The 17,661-nt window shown below is 40.1% G+C and overlaps 1 protein-coding gene across 1 annotated transcript in view; it reads left to right on the top strand.

Annotated features, from left to right (window-relative positions):
• The window catches only part of PDCD2L (programmed cell death 2 like), a 24,472-nt gene extending 6,811 nt beyond the window's left edge, over window positions 1-17,661 (top strand). Inside the window, exons 6-8 of the mRNA XM_041734791.1 lie at window positions 509-619; window positions 8,696-8,844; window positions 17,485-17,661. Coding sequence (XP_041590725.1) covers window positions 509-619; window positions 8,696-8,844; window positions 17,485-17,615 — 391 coding nt within the window. The 3' untranslated portion in view covers window positions 17,616-17,661. The remainder of the gene's footprint in view (window positions 1-508; window positions 620-8,695; window positions 8,845-17,484) is intronic.

Below are 17,661 nucleotides of genomic sequence, written 5' to 3'. Positions count from 1 at the left end.
TGGTGTTGATACCTCCCTTGTCTGTCTCATCAGATGGTTTTATTTATTTATTTATTTATTTTTTAAGATTTTATTTATTTATTCATGACACACAGAGAGAGAGAGAGAGAGAGAGAGAGAGGCGCAGAGGGAGAAGCAGGCTCCATGCAGGGAGCCCAATGCAGGACCCCATTCCGGGACTCCAGGATCACACCCTGAGCCAAAGGCAGGCGTCTGCTCAACCGCTGAGCCACCCAGGCATCCCAAAGTTTATCTATTTTAAACCAAGCAAGGCAGAAGGGAGAAGGGACAGAGGGAGAGAGAGAATTGCAAGCAGACTCTGTTTCAAGCCCAATTCGAGACTTGATCCCACAATCCTGACACCGTGACTTGTGTCGAAACCAAGGGTCAGGCATTTAAATTCACCACCCAGGCACTGCTTAAATTGATAGTTTTTAAATATCTTGTTTGCTCTTCTAATTGTAGTTCTCTGGATATAGACACTCAAAAGTGTTTTTCTGCTTTTCAGTCTTCCTAGTGATGGTGATGAAAAATATGAGAAGACCATAATTAAAAGTGGAGATAAGACATTTTACAAATTCATGAAGAGAATTGCCGCTTGTCAGGAGCAGATTTTGAGGTAAAGGCATATTTTCTTTTATTGGTTTTTTTCATTATAAAAAGCATATTTTCGGGATCCCTGGGTGGCACAGCGGTTTGGCACCTGCCTTTGGCCCGGGGCACGATCCTGGAGACCTGGGATCGAATCCCACATCGGGCTCCCTGAGCATGGAGCCTGCTTCTCCCTCTGCCTGTGTCTCTGCCCCTCTCTCTCTGTGACTATCATAAATAAATAAAAATTTTAAAAAAATTAAAAAAAACATATTTTCTTCTTTTATTTTTTTTAAGATTTTATTTATTTATCCATGAGAGACACACAGAAGCAGAGACACAGGCAGAGGGAGAGGACTCGATCCCAGGACCCCAGGATTATAACCTGAGCTAAAGGCAGATACTCAACCACTGAGTCACCCAGGCGTCCCAAAAGCATATTTTCTTTTATTGGTTTTCTTGATTATAAAAGCAATCCAGTATTTGGAAAATACTGGGAAATATAATGGGAAAACCAAAACCTGTAATATTCCACAAACCTAGAGGCTAAGATTTTGATATATTATGTTCACCTATTTTTTATGCATTTGGATACATCATGTGAGTAGGACTTATGTGGGTTTTTTTTGTTTGTGCTTTAAAGATTAATTTAAAGAATTTATTTATTTATTTGACAGAGAGAGTGATCAAGCACAAGCGAGGGGGAACAGCAGAGGGAGAGGGAAAAGCAGACTCCCCACTGAGCAGGAAGCCCAACATGAGGTTCGATCCCAAGATCTGGGATCATAACCTGAGCTGAAGGCAAACATGTAACCAACTGAACCACTCAGGCATCCCTATTTCTTTACTTTAGGGAGAGAGAGGATGAGCAGAAGGGGCTGAGGGAGAGAGAGAATCTCAGACAGACTCCATGCCGAGCACTGAGCCTAATGCAAGGCTCGATCTCATGACCCTGAGATCATGACCTGACTCAAAACCAAGAGTTGGAGGCTTCACAGACTGCCATCCCAGTGCCCCAGGAATTGTGTGCTTTTTGTTTTGTTTTGTTTTTAAGATTTTATTTATTCATGAGAGACACAAAGAGAGAGAGGCAGAGATATAGGCAGAGAGAGAAGCAGGCTCCATGCAGGGAGCCCAATGTGGGACTCGATCCGGGACCCCAGGATCACGCCCTGGACCAAAGGCAGACGCTTAACCACTGAGCCACCCATGGCTGTTCAGTGTTCTCAGGAACACCTAATTCCCAGGAGATTCTTCAAGATAAGAACTTCATAAGAAAATGAATCCGATGCAACCTAGAGCTCAAAGGTGAGAAAATAACTATGAGATGTCAGAAGAAACTTGCATTGCTGTGTACAGCATTACAGATCTAATAAATTTGGAATATAAGGAACATAATAGACTTAGCTAAAAATCAAAGCACTGCCACAGAGAAAAGACTTGAAATAATCCAGTGAGTCCAGAAGAAAAAGACTAAGCAATCAGGAGCTGATATCTGTGGAAGGTTGATAAAAAGTCATTACTATTAGGATAATTGGTGTCCAAAATAGAGAACCTAGCAAATGGATCAAAAACAGTATTCAGAGATAAAATAGGAAATTTCCTCCAACAAATGAAATATGAACCAAATCTGCAAAGTACATTGAGTTCAAGAGTGATTGACAGCAAAGAGGCTTAGCCTGGTGGTAGTGCTTTTTTTTTTTTTTTTTTTTTTTTTTTTAAGATTTTATTTATTCATGAGAGATACACAGAGGGGGAGAGAAACAGGCAGAGGGAGAAGCAGGCTCCACGCAGGGAGCCCGATGCGGGACTTGATCCCGGGACTCTAGGATTTTGCTCTGGGCCGAAGGCAGGTGCTCAACTGCTGAGCCAACCAGGAGTCCCCCTGGTGCTAGTTTTAAAAATAGTGTCACTTTTAAAATTTTTAACCATTCTAATAGGTGGTAGTAGTATTTCATTGTGGTTTTAATTTTCATTTTCCTAATAACTAATAACGTTAAGCATTTTTACATGTACTTATTTGGCATCTGCATATCTTCTTTTTTCTCTTTTTTTAAGATTTTATTTATTTTTTCATGAGAGATCCAGAGAGAGAGAGAGGCAGAGACATAGGCAGAGGGAGAAGCAGGCTCCATGCAGGGAGCCTGACGTGGGACTGGATCCCCAGTCTCCAGGATCACATCCTGGGCCGAAGGCGGCACTAAGCCGCCGAGCCACCGGGACTGCCCATGTACATCCATTCTTAAATGCCTTTGATGAGGTGCAGTTGAGATACAGTAAACAGCCCATATTAAAAATGTACACTTTAAGTTTTGATATGCGTACACCCATGAAAACATTGCCACAATCAAGGTAATGAGCATCTAGCTCACACACTTATTTGTACACACACACACACACACACACACACACACACGCATACCTTGCCGAAAATTTTTTTTTTCTTTTTCTGTGGGGTGGGGAGAGTCAGAGGGAGAGGATGAGAGACAATCTTAAGCAGGCTCCATATCCACTACGGAGCCTGAAGCGGAGCTCGATCTCAAAACCCTGAGACCATGACCTGAGCTGAAATCAAGAGTTGTATGCTTAACTGAGCCGTTCAGGGACCCCGCCTCAGAAGTTTCTTTGTACTCATACGTAAATCTTCTCACCCTGTGTCTTCCCCATCCCCAGGCAACCACGGACCTTCTTGTCATTATACCTTAGTGTATTTTTTTACAAATTTCTATAAATGAAATCATAAAGGGTATACGTTTTGGTGGGGGGCGTCTGGTCTCTTTCACTTGGTATAATTTCAAGATTCATCCTTGTGTGTGTCAGTGGTTTATTGGTTTTTACTGCTGTGTAATATTCCGTTGTATAAATATACCACGAGTTGTTTATCCATTCACGTGTTTATCCGTGCACGTGTTGATGGGTGTTTGGGTTATTATAAATAAAGCTGCTATATACATTAGTGCTATATACATAAATCTTTGTATGGGCATATGCTTTCATTTCTCCTGGGTAAATATCTGGGATCGAAATGGTTAGATCTTATGATATGTATGTGTTTAACTTCTTAGAAACAGCCAAACTGGTTTTCAAAGTGGCTGTACTGGTAACATTCACTTCAGTAGGGACACCTGAGTGGCTCAGCCATTGGGTGGCTGCCTCCGGCTCAGGTCGTGATCCCGGGATTTGGTATCAAGTCCCACATCAGGCTCCCTGTGAAGAGCCTGCTTCTCCCTCTACCTGTGTCTCTGCCTCTCTCTCTGTGTCTCTCATGAATAAATAAATAAGTCTTTAAACAAAAAATATTCACTTCAGTAGTGTGTAAGAGTTCTAGTTCCTCTGTGCCTTTGGCAGTACAGGATACAGTGTTTAATTTTAGCCGTTCTAGAAGATGTGGAGTAGCAATATTTCCTTGTGGTCTTAGTTTGTGTTTCTCTAATGACTAGTGATGACGAACATCTTTTCAAGTGCTTGTTTTCCATCTATATCTGTCATCTTTGTGAGTGTGTCTGTTCAAATCTTGCCCACATTTTTATTAGGCTGTTTATCTTTTGTTACTAAGAGGAATTCTTTATATGTTCAGGATATAAGTTCTTATTTTATTTTTAAGATTTTATTTATTATTTATTTGAGAGAGAGAAAGAGCATGAGCGGGGGGAGGAACAGAGAGAGAGAGACAAGTAGACTCCTTGCTGAGCAGGGAGCCCAATGCTGGACTTGATCCTATGATCATGAGATCATGACCTGAGCCAAAATCAAGAATTGGAGGCCCAACTAACTAAAGCACTCTGGTGCCCCAAGGATATGGGTCCTTTTTGGGATCTATGCTTTTCCCATATTTTCTCCCTGTCTGTGGCTTGCCTTTTATTTATTTTATTTTGATTTTTTTTTTTTAAGATATTATTTATTTATTCATGAGAGACATGGAGATGGGCAGAGGAAGAAGCAGGCTTCCTGCAGGGAGCCCGATGCAGGACTCAGTCCCAGAACCCTGGGATCACAACCTGAGCCACAGACAGGTGCTCAACCACTGAGCCACCCCCAGGCGCCCCGATTTTTATTATTTTTTAAAGATTTTATTTATTAGAGAAAGAGCACATGATCACAGGGTAAGAGGTAGAGGGCCAGGCTGACTCCCCACTGAGCATGGAGCCTGGCATGGGAATCAATCCCAGGACCCTGAAATCCTGACCTGAGCTGAAGTTAGAGATACTTAGCCAACTGAAACACCCAGGCTTCCCTGCCTTTCATTTATTAATAGGGTCTTTTGAAGAGATGTTTTACATTTTGATCAAGTCCAACTGAACAGTTTTTTTTATTTGGTAGTTCAACTTTTAATTTCCTCAGAAATTTCTATCTAACCAAAGGTAACAGAATTTGCTGCATTTGATTTCCTGTGTTTTCTTATAGGAGTTCTGTTTTAGTTCTTACATTTAGGTCTGTGATCCATTTTGAGTTAATTTTTGTATATAATATATGAGGGTTGAGGTTTTTTTTTTGTATGAATATCCAGTTGTGGCAACACCAGTTTCTATTACTGATCACTTTTGTCTTGCTTATCATTTACTGAGAGGGGAGTGTTGGGTATCTGGGTGGCTCAGTCAGTTAAGCATCTGCCTTATGATCCCAGTGTCCTGGGACAGAGCCATGCATCGGGCTCTCCGCTCAGCGAGGAGTCTGCTTCTCTCTCTCCCTCTGCCCCTCCCCTCTGCTTGTGCGTTCTCATGTGTATGCATGTACTTTCTTTGTCTCTCTCAAATAAATAAAATCTTTAAAGAAGAGGGCTGTTGAGACACCTGGGTGGCTCAGTGGTTGAGCGTCTACCTTCAGCTCAGGGCATGATCTCGTGATTCAGGATTGAGTCATGGGGCTGCCTGCAGGGAGCCTGCTTCTCCCTCTGCCTGTGTCTCTGCCTCTTTCACTCTGTGTCTCTCATGAATAAATAAAAAATAATCTTTAAAAAAAATTAAAATTAAAAGAGTGTTAAAACCTTCAACTATGATTATAGATATGTCATTTTCTCCTTCTTAAAGTTTGTCTCATGCATTTTAGTACTGTTTTAAGATGTATGCATGTGCAGGATTATTATATTTATCTGAAGAATCGATCCTGTTATAAATAAATGTTCCTATTTATTTCTGATGATACTCCTTCCTTGGAGTGTATTTGATCTGATGTCAGTATAGCCACACTAGCTTTCTTTTGTTTAGTTTTTGTATGGTTGATTTTTATACTCTTCCTTTAAATATAAAGTGGGTTTGTTTGGGATTTTTTGGATAAATTATTTGATTTATTTAAACTAAAAAAGAAAAAAAACAGTTCACTTATTTCTCCCACCCCTGATCCTAGCCTCTGGGAACCACTAATTTTTTCTCTATGAGTTTGGTTTGGTTTTTGGCTTTTTTAGGTCCTGCATGTAAGTAATTTCACAGTCTTTCTCTGACTTACTTCACTTAGCATCATGCCCTTGAATCCCATCCCTGCTGTTGTAAATGTCAAGACTTCCTTCTTTATGGCTGAGTGTTCTGTTGTTTATGTATATTCTGTATATATGCATACACACACACATATAACACACGTACATGCACAGTACACTTTATCCATTTATCTGTCGATGGAACATGGGTTACTTACGTGTCTTTGCTATTGTAAATAATGCTGCAGTGAACATGAGGGTAGGTATCTTTTTTGAGTTAGTGTTTTTGTCTCCTTTGAGTAAATACCCAGAAATGAGATTGCTGGATCATATGGTAATTCTGTTCCCAAGTTTTTGAGGAACCTCCATACTGTTTTTTTGGGGGGTTTTTTTGTAAGATTTTATTTATTTATTCACGATAGACATGGGGGAGAGGGGCAGGGACACAGGCAGAGGGAGAAGCAGGCTCCATGCTGGGAGCCCGACATGGGGCTCGATCCAGGGACTCCAGGATCGCGCCCCAGGCCAAAGGCAGGCGCTAAACCGCTGAACCACCCAGGGATCCCCATACTGTTTTTTTGTAGTGGCTACACCAATTTACATTCCCACAAACAGTACACAAGGGTTCCCTTTTCTTTACACCTTTGCCAATATTTGTTATTTCTTGTCTTTTGGATAATCGCCATTCTAATGGGTGTGAGGTAATATCTAAAGTGTACTTTTTAGGGGATCTCTGGGTGGCGCAGCGGTTTGGCGCCTGCCTTTGGCCCAGGGCACGATCCTGGAGACCCGGGATCGAATCCCACGTCGGGCTCCCGGTGCATGGAGCCTGCTTCTCCCTCTGCCTGTGTCTCTGCCTCTCTCTCTCTGTGTGTGACTATCATAAATAAAAAAATAAAAAAATAAAATATTTAAAGTATACTTTTTAAAGAGCGCATATATATATATATATATATATATATATATATATATATATATATCTTGCCTTTATTTTATCCAGACTGCTTTTTGCAGTGTCTCTTGAGCCCATTTAATGTAATTATTGGTAGTGGTGGGTTAATTTTATCATCCTGGTATTGGATTTTTCCTTTTTAGTTTTCTTGTCCCTCTTTTCCTTTAACCTTCTTTTTCAGTGAATTGAATATTTTTAGTTGATGATTTTATGTCTTTTTTGTTGCCATAAAAAGTGTTTGCTCAAGTGATTATAATGTGCATCTTTGATTTACTGTATTTTATGCACAGTTGTTTGCTACTTTATGAACTTGCCAATGAAAAAAATTATTAAACTTTACCCCCAATGGGGGCTTAACTCATAATCCTGAGATCAAGAATCACATGATCCACCAAACTAGCCAGGCAGGGACTCCTGCTATAAAAATAATTTTAAGGATAAAAAATAGCTTCAATTTATTTATTTATTTATTTATTTAAGATTTTTATTTATTTATTCATGAGAGACAGAGAGAGAGGCAGAGACACAGGCAAAGGGAGCAGCCTTTGCTCCCAGCCTGCATGGAGCCTGACATGGGACTCGATCCTGGATCTCCAGGATCCTGCCCCGGGCCGAAGGCGGTGCTAAACCCCTGAGCCACTGGGGCTGCCCAGATTCACAGATTTTTGTTGTTGTTTCCTACCTACTGTTAACTTTTATTGACTGAAGTTCTTTATTTTGCTACAGCATTATTTGTTTTTAGCATTTCTCTTTTGATCTTTTAGTTTCTATTTCTGTGCTAACTTCCTGGTCTGTTTATGCACGTCCACCTTTTCTGCTTGATTGTTATATGTTTATCATTGATATTCTGTTACTTTTTTGTTTGTTTTATTCTCCCTCCACTGATATTTTAGTCTTTTTCTGATAACCTCCATTATCTTATCTGTGGGTATTTTTAAAAGATTTTATTTATTTATTTATTTATTTATTTATTTATTTATTTATTTGAGAGAGAAAGCAACTTCAGGAGGAGGGGCAGAGAGACAAGCAGACTCCCAGCAGAGAGCCTGATGCAGGACTCATTTCTGGAACCCTGGGATCATGACTTGAGCTGAAGGCAGACACTTAACCGACTGAGCCACCCAGGCGTGCCTGTATTTTGTTTCTTTTATTGTTTACCAGAGATGGTATGTTGAAGAACAGTAGATACTGAAGTAAATATTTACTCCTTAGAAGGGTATGCCCCTTCTTCTGTAAGGCTAGTAATGAGCTTACTCTGTGATTGAGCTGAGTCTGGACTTTGTTGCAATTTTAGTTAGATTCAGTTCAGCATTGGCTTTAGTACGTTCATCCAGACTTTTTTTTTTTTAAGATTTTCTTTATTTATTCGAGAGAGAGGCAGAGACACAGAGGGAGAAGCAGGCTCTTTGCAGGGAGCCTAATACAGGACTTGATCCCCATACCCTGGATCAGGTCCTGAGCCAAAGGCAGATGCTCAGCTGCTGAGCCACCCAGGTGTCCCTTCATCCAGACTTTGAATCAAACATTGACAAGACTTCAGATATCTTCAGCTGAGCTGATAGCAAGACTTCAGCTGAGCTCTACAGGCTTGCTACTAGATTTTGGGCCTTTGGATTTTCTTTGCTCTCTGGTTTTACTCCTGGTACTCTGTAAGAAGGAAACAAAGTTTGCAAAGCATGGCCTCTGGTGTTGGAATGTGATTTGTATGTGGTCCTTTAGGGTTCTTTGTTTCCTTGCCCTAGGTATTCCTGGAGTGGAGAACCACTTTTTCTGACCTGCCCTCCATCAGAAGTCACTCAGCTCCCAGCCTGCAGCCACTGTGGAGGCCGAAGGACATTTGAGTTTCAGCTTATGCCAGCACTGGTCAGCATGCTCAGAAGCACTAATTTAGGTAATAAGCCCTTTTTAAATTTGAATTTGTGGACCTATTGCACCAGTAATGGAATTATTTTATTTTTTTAAAAGGATTTATTTATTTGTTTGTTTGTTTATTTATTTATTTATTTATTCATTCATTCATTCATTCATTCATTCATTCATGAGAGACACGGAGAAAGAGAGGCAGAGACACAGGCGGAGGGAGAAGCAGGCTCCATGCAGGGAGCCCAATGCGGGACTCGATCCCAGGACTCCTGGATCACACCCTGGGCCAAAGGCAGGCACTAAACCGCTGAGCCACCCAGGGATCCCAATGGAATTATTTTAAAAGGAAAGGCTCTCATTTTGTTTCTGTTTACTTATCAAATAGAAGCATATTACAGAAAATTGGGGAAATTTATAATCCAATCAATCATAACAATCATGGATACCATTTGATTGGTTTAAAGCTTAGCTATTGGGCAGCCCAGGTGGCTCAGCGGTTTAGCACAGCCTTCAGCCCAGGGCGTTATCCTGGAGACCCGAGATCGAGTCCCATGTCAGGCTCCATGCAAGGAGCTTCTCCCTCTGCCTGTGTCTCTGCCTCTCTCTCTGTCTCTGTGTCTCTCATGAATAAATAAATAAAAATCTTAAATAAGTAAATCAAGCAAGCAAGCAAGCTATTTTTTAGCCTTAAAGTTATTTTTATAGCAGGGGTCCCTGCCTGGCTAGTTTGGTGGATCGTGTGATTCTTGATCTCAGGATTATGAGTTAAGCCCCCATTGGGGGTAAAGTTTACTTACTTAAAAAATTTTTTTTCATAGCATATTATAGTCAAAATATATTATTCTTTTTAAGATTTTATTTATTTGAAAGAGCACACACAAGCATACAAGTGTAGGAACGGGGGAGGGGCAGAGGGAGATGGAGAAGTAGACTCCCCACTGAGTGGGGAGTCTGACTGGGCCTCAATCCCAGACTCCAAGCGAAAGGCAGACACCCAACTGACTGAGCCACCCAGGCACCCCTTTAAAAATATTTTTTAAAGTGTATGTGTAATGCTTACTTCAGAAATCCAGTTACCCAGAGATTATTGCTGCTGATACCCATTATTTTCTCTTCTTGTTTCTATACACATAGAGATAAAAGTCGGATAAAATTGTTCTTGTTCTTATACTTGTTCCAGAATTTCCAGCGTCATTGAATACTTTGTCCAGTGGAATTTCCATTTTATCTAGCGATTTCCAAAGTTTATACATTTCAACTGTTTCTTTTTAAATTTTTCTTTAGCATAAATGACAATTAGTACCCTTTCTATAAAGTCTTTTTTGTAATTTTGAGTATTTCTTCAGTGTTGAATCTTAGAAGTAGAATCTTTTTACCAAAGGGTATAAACTTTTTAGGGGCACTTGAGTGGCTCAGTCAGTAGAGAATGTTACTGTTACTCTGAGGGTTGTGAGTTTGAGACCCACATTGGGTGCAAAGTTTACATTAAAAAAAAAAAAAAGGGTGTCTCTCTCTGTCTCTCATTAACAAGTTAAAAAAAATCTTTTTTTTATTTTTTATTTTTTTATTTATTTTTTAATTTTTTTTATTTATGATAGTCACACAGAGAGAGAGAGAGAGAGAGGGAGGCAGAGACACAGGCAGAGGGAGAAGCAGGCCCCATGCACCGGGAGCCCGACGTGGGATTCGATCCTGGGTCTCCAGGATCGCGCCCTGGGCCAAAGGCAGGCGCTAAACCACTGCGCCACCCAGGGATCCCACAAGTTAAAAAAAAATCTTAAAAAAAAATAGAGGATATGAAGTTTTTAGCAAACTTCTCTGACACATGCAAAAAGAAATTTTATCTTGGTGTATTCTTTTGTCTGCTTAATAGGCTTGTGCTTTGTGTTTTTTGTTTTTTTAAGATTTTATTTATTCATGAGAGACACAGAGAGAGGCAGAGACACAGGCAGAGGGAGAAGCAGGCTCCTCGCAGGGACCCCGATGTGGGACTCGATCCCAGGTCTCCAGGATCATGCCCTGGGCCCAAGGCAGACGAGACACTCAGCCACTGAGCCACCCAGGGATCCCTACCTTGTTCCTTTTTTTTTTTTTTTTTTTTTTAGTTTATGATAGTCACAGAGAGAGAGAGAGAGAGGCAGAGACACAAGCAGAGGGAGAAGCAGGCCCCATGCACCGGGAGCCCGACGTGGGATTCGATCCCGGGTCTCCAGGATCGCGCCCTGGGCCAAAGGCAGGCGCTAAACCACTGCGCCACCCAGGGATCCCTACCTGTTTGATTCTTATGGCCAGTTCTCACACCCTCCTGAAGGTTCTCAATATTATTTTCCTCACAATTGAACGACCTGGCTCCATGTTTATTTCCCTGAAGACGTCTCCTGTGTGCCTGGTTCTCCTGAACTAGTCTGAGCTCTAGACCCACACCGCTAGCATTGCTGTCATCCTGGGTCACCTTCTGCCTTTATTTTGGTATCTCTTTGGCTCCCTGCCAAGTGAGTCCCCCTGTTTCCTAGGACTCTTATCTTCCTCTTTTCTCAGCTTGTCCTTTCAGTTTTGATATAGCACTTCCTCTAGTAGTTTCCTGAGAATGGATCATGGGAGATAGATAATTAAAGTATCCTATGGGTCTTAAAATATATTTATTCTATCTTTATGTTCATAATATAGTCAGATATGGGATCCTAAGCCATTAATAGTTTTTTTTTTTTTTTTTCAGAATTTTAAAGATTTCACCTCATTCTTTTTTTTTTTTTTTTTTAAACTACTCTACACCCAATGTGAGGCTTGAACTTACAACCCCAGGATCCAAACTTGCATGCTGCTCCTACGGAGCCCACCAGATGCCCCATATTAGCATCCTGTGTTGCTATAGAAAGCAGTCTCGTTCCGACTGGTAGTCCTTTGAATGAGAACCTCCTTGCTTCCAGGTTACTTTTAAAATCTTCACTTTCTCTTTGTTATTCTGAAATTGTATATATTGTGCTAAGTACTTAGTAGGTGGTGTTTTCAGTTCAGAAACTCCTGTCCTTCAACTACTAGGATGATTTTCTTCCATTTTTCTTGTTGTGCCTTTATGGGAACTTCTATTTATTTATTTATTTATTTATTTATTTATTTATTTATTATTTATTTATTTATTTTTATTTATGATAGACATAGAGAGAAAGAGAGGCAGAGACACAGGAGGAGGGAGAAGCAGGCTCCATGCCGGAGCCCGATGCGGGACTCGATCCCAGGACTCCAGGATTGCGCCCCGGGCCAAAGGCAGGCGCCAAACCGCTGAGCCACCCAGGGATCCCCCTTTATGGGAACTTCTGTTTTGATTCTGTTCTCTTTTGTTCTGATTTTTGCCTAACTTGCTAGGAATTTTCTTCAACTTTGTTCTTTATTCATCTTTTTAGTTGTGGTTAAAAAATATATAACATAAAATTTAACATATTAATCATTTATTATTAGGCAACTTAGTAATGTTAAGTTTATTCACATTGTTGTGTAGCCAGTCTTTAAGAACTTTTTCTTTTGCAAAACTGAAACTCTATAAGTGGTAACTCCCCATTTCCCCCTTTCCTCAGCCCTTGGCAACCACCATTCTACCTTCTGTTTCTATGAATTTGGCTACTTTAGATACCTCATATAAATGGAATCATAGAATTTACCCATTGAGAATGCCGTATATCACTTAGCCTAATGTCTTTGAGGTTCATCCATGTTGTATTATGTGTTAGAATTTCCTTCCTTTTTAAAGCTGAATAATAGTCTTTCATATGGATCTACCACATTTCGTTCATCTGTTCATTTGTTGAACACTTGGGTTGCTGCTTCTTGGCTATTGTGAATATTGTTGCTATGCATATGGCAAATATCTCTTCAAGATCCTGTTTTCAGTTCTTTTGGATATATATATATATATACCAGAAACAGAATTGCTAGATCATATGGTCATTTTATTTTTAATTCTTTGAGGAACCACTATAACATTTTCCATAGTGACTGCGGCATTTTATATTTCTAGTCAACAGTATACAAGAATTCCAGTTTCTCCACATCCTCACCAACACTTGTTCTCTGTTTTTGTTTTGTTTTGTTTTTTTATAGTAAGCATCCTAATGGATGTGATGTATCTATTTTGGTTACAGTTTGCATTTCCCTAATGATTAATGATGTTGAGCACCTTTTCATATGAATTGCTTGTTAGCCATTTACATATCATTTTAGGAGAAATGTCTACTCAAGTCTTACTGTTCATTTTGTAGTCAGGTTATTTGACTTTTTGTTGTTGAGCTGTAAGAGTTCTTTTTATATTCTGGATATGAACCCCTTATCAGATGTGATTTGCAAATGTTTTCTTCTATTTTGTAGGTTGCCTTTTCACTGTTAATTGTATCACTTGGTTCATCTAAGTTTTTAATTTTGATATATTCCATTTTGTCTATTTTCACTTCTGTTACCTGTGCTTTGGTTTCATATTCAGGAAATTCTTACCATTTGCTTCCTTTTTTTTCCTTTTTTTTTTTTTTTTTTAAGATTTTACCTATTTATTCATGAGACACACAGAAAGAGAGGGAGAGATATAGGCAGAGGGAGAAGCAGGCTCCGTGCAGGGAGCCCAGTGCAGGACTCGATCCCAGCACCCTGGAATCACGACCTGAGCTAAAGGCAGACGCTCAAACACTGAGCCACCCAGGTGCCCCCATTTACTTTAAAAAAAAAAAAAAAAAGGCACACAGTAAAGTATCCAGTCTTAAGCCTACAGCTTGATTAATTTTTACATAAAAAATTTTTTTTTTTTACGTAAATACACTCCTGTAATCACCTTCCAGACCAAGATAGAGAGTGTTTGCAGTGTCCCAGAAAGCCCCTTGGGTCTGCTTCCCTCTCTGAGGTTATCAGTCTCCACTGTTCTCTTAGGAATTTTGCCTGTCCTGGAACTTCACCCAAATGGAATCCTATGGTGTGTGACTTTTGGGCCTGAGTGCTTCTGTTTAACATTACATCTTTGTTAGTTTTATCTTCTAACCCTTCTTTTGAATTTAGTTTGGCTGTTCAATTTTTATTTTTCAAAAGCTCTTCCTTGTTCTCTGAAACTTTTTCATTCCATCTTTTTGTTGTGTTTTGTTTTGTTTTATGATTTCTTTCATATCTTTAAGAAGTGGTCCAGGGGCACCTGGGTGGCTCAGTCAGTCAAGTGTCCTACTCTTCATCTTAGCTCAGGTTTTGATCTCAGGGTCATGAGTTCAAGTCCCCAAAAAAGAAGTGGTTTGTTTTTTTTAGTTTTCACTTATTACCTACATTGTCTATTTTTTGCAATTTTTTAAAATAGTTTATTTTTAAGTAATCTGTATACCCAACATGGGACTTAAACCTATAGCCCCAAGACCAAGAGTTGTGTGCTCCACTGACTGAATCCAGACATCCCTTCTGCAATTTCTCTGATCCTCGAATATTATGTTGGAGTTTTTTGGTAAATGTCTGGTGAACTTTGGAAATCACTATTACAGCATTTTTCAACATAAGTTTAGTCATCATTCTTGACATTAATACAGATAAAAAGTTTAGATAGATGGCTAGAAAAATGGGATGCTGGAATGGATTCTTTTTACCTAGTTTCTAAAAGATCCTCATGAAGCTAGGAGAATTATATTCATTCCATTTTTCAATTTTAGATTATATGTACTTGGCTCTTTACTGTAAGTAAGGAAATTTATGCCTTGTTCCACCTCCAAATATTTTAGTACTTTCTTTAAGGTTTTTTAATTTCTTAAACTAATCTCTGCACCCATCATGGAGCTTGAATTTATAATCCCGAGATCAGGAGTCCCATGCTGCCCCAACTAAACCAGCTGGGTGCCCCATTTTAGTATTATTTTTACTTCATTGAGGTCTGTAAGTCTATACTCTGTCACCATGATTGTCATAGCTGATAAGCTTTTGTTCTATGTTTAAATGGTTCGTGTGCTCACACTATTCTTTTCTGTGAGCTTTTCCATTCCTGAATCTTTTATTTTGATTTTTCTCTGGTAGCTACAGTCTGTCAAGTGATATATCGCCTCAAGGAGGGCTTATAAGGCTTATTCTTACTTCTGAATGTCTGCCTCTGAACTGAAGGACAACCCAGTATGAAATCTTGAGGTCGTACTTTCTTTCTTCCGAATGATGGTAGGTAGACCTGATGCTATGGTCCCCTCACAGTGAGAGCCCCTCTGGTTCTCTTGTTATTGCCCAGAGCCCCCGTCTCATGGGCAAGTACATTTTTCTCCAAATCCCTAAGATCTTTTATATTGATACCTTTGGCATTGAGTGAAGTCTGAGGTTGGCCTGATTTCCCTCCCACTAACATTTGTGCTAGCACCTGTAGATTTTTCTTTATTTGTGAGGTCCAGTCACTTGAACTAACATGGCGTGCTATTGTAATGTTCCATAATTCTTTCATCCAGGGACACAGTGGATTTTCGGACCTGCATTTAATTTTTCTTTTCTTTTGTAAACTTCTTTTTTTTCTTTTTTAATTTTCTGAATATTTTTTCTGTTGCATTTGTAGCTTTTCTACTGAAGCAGTAGCAGTTGCGTTGGTCACCTTTTTCCTCTCTTGTGCTCACATCTTTCCTCTTTCCTTCTGCATTTGCTGAGATTCTCTCAAGCCTTTCCTTTCTACTTGTAATGAGGTTTCACCTGTCTTTTGCGTTCCTTGTGGCTTCTGGTGTTTTTCTTTTCTTTTTTGATTTTATTTATTTATTCATGAGAGACAGAGAAAGAGAGAGAGAGAGAGAGAGAGAGAGAGAGAGGCAGAGACACAGGCAGAGGGAGACACAGGCTTCATGCAGGGAGCCCGATGTGGGACTCAATCCTAGGACTCCAGGATCACGACCTGAACCAAACAAAGGCAGACGCTTAACCGCTGAGCCACCCAAACATCCCTGTTTTTCATTAGATTTGTAATGGGGCTGTTTTGACCTATATATATATTTTTAATTTTTATTTATTTATGATAGTCACAGAGAGAGAGAGAGGCAGAGACACAAGCAGAGGGAGAAGCAGGCCTCATGCACTGGGACCCCGACGTGGGATTCGATCCCGGGTCTCCAGGATCGCGCCCTGGGCCAAAGGCAGGCACCAAACCACTGCACCACCCAGGGATCCCTTGACCTATATATATATAGTTTCCTCTTTCTCCTGCCCCTTCCTCGCCCTTCTGCTGTGCTAGGTTCCTGGGCTCAGGCTTCATGTACAGTACTCTGCTCTTTGGTATCTTGTTCTGATTCCTTGCCTCTTCTCCTTTCCTACCCTGGTGACTACCAGTTCCAAGACCCCAGCCTTCTGATCATTGGCAAACTGCATGTTGCACATCCTGGTTGGAAACTACCTCAGATTTGCCAGGTGATTCCTCCCAGGTCAGCTCTATTTTGGCCTTGTTGCTTCTATTTTTGATGCTTTTTTTTCCATTATACCTGCCTGCATTTTCCTTTCAAGGTGTTTTTTCCTCTGTTGCTCCAAACCTGTTGTCCAACTCCTCCTATTGACTCTAGTTTTCCTATTCTGGTATCAGTAGGAGTTCTTGTTGATCCTGTTTTCTTGGTGTTATTCTTCTCAGCTCTTAGGATTGTGTGTGTGTGTGCGCGCGCACGCTTGAAGATAGTGTTGTGTTCTATTAGCGTGGCATTTATTTATTCATTCATTTATTTATTTAAAGTGTATTTGTTTAATTTCTATACCCAATGTGGGTCACAAACTCACAATCCCGAGATCAAGAGTCATATGCTAAATTTACTGAGTGAGCCAGCCAAGAGCCCCATGACATTTTTTTTTTTTAAAGGATTTTATTTATTTGAGAGAGAGCAGGGGAAGGGGCAGTGGGAGAGGGAGAGAATCTCAAGCAGATTCCACGCTGAGCATGGAGCCCAATGCAGGGCTCAATCTCAGGACCCTGAGTTCATGACCTGGGCCAAGATCAAGAGATGAACACTTAACCGACTGAGAGCCATCAGGCGTCCCCTCAATTTTTTTTAAGTAGGCTCCACCCCCAGCATCTAGCCCAACAGGGGGTTTGAACTCACCACCCTGAAATCAAGACCTGAGTTGATGTCAAGTCAGATGCTTAACCAACTGAGCCACCAGGCAGCCTCTCCCACCCCATGATATATTTTAAATGATTTCCAGTATCCTAGACAGTTGTAATAAAGACTTAAAAGTATATTTTCCTGTTAAGTCTGCTTTTCATCATCAGTGGTCCCCATTACTGTGGGAAAGAGTGTGACCAAAAGTTAGTGAGCACTGGTTTTGCTTTTCCTAATTATTTTTTCAGCTTATCAGGTAAAATCACTCCTGTAGCAACACAAGCTACCTTGATACTGCATCATCTTTCTCCTTCCTTCTATTATCTTCTCATTGCTTAACCTCTTTGTTTTATAATGAGCACTTAAGATATGTCAGGCTCTGTTCTAAGTATCTTACCTGTGCTAGTTTATTTAATCCTCTTCACAGTAATCTTACCATGATAAATACAGTCATTATCACAGAGCAGTGAAGTCCCTTGGTCGGGTGGTGGAGCTGGGATTTTAACTCAGGTAGTCTTACTCCAGACTCTGGGCTCTTTCCACTAAGGAAACCTTCAAATATTGATTATCTCCTAACACTTTCTCTGTTAGACTCCTGAATATGTTGTATCTTTCAGGTCTTTCTGTAGAATTTGGAACAATTCTAATTTACACATGTGAGAAGAGTTGCTGGCCTCAAAATCATCAGACTCCCATGGAAGAACTTTGTATTATACAAGAAGACCCAGATGAATCATTATTTAAGTAGAGCGTTTCCTTTTATTTATATAAATTAAAACAAATTTTAATGTGTG

This window comes from Vulpes lagopus, chromosome 2, assembly GCF_018345385.1.
Source record: "Vulpes lagopus strain Blue_001 chromosome 2, ASM1834538v1, whole genome shotgun sequence".
In the NCBI taxonomy this organism is placed as follows: domain Eukaryota; kingdom Metazoa; phylum Chordata; class Mammalia; order Carnivora; family Canidae; genus Vulpes; species Vulpes lagopus.
This window is presented reverse-complemented; position numbering and strand designations above follow the sequence as displayed.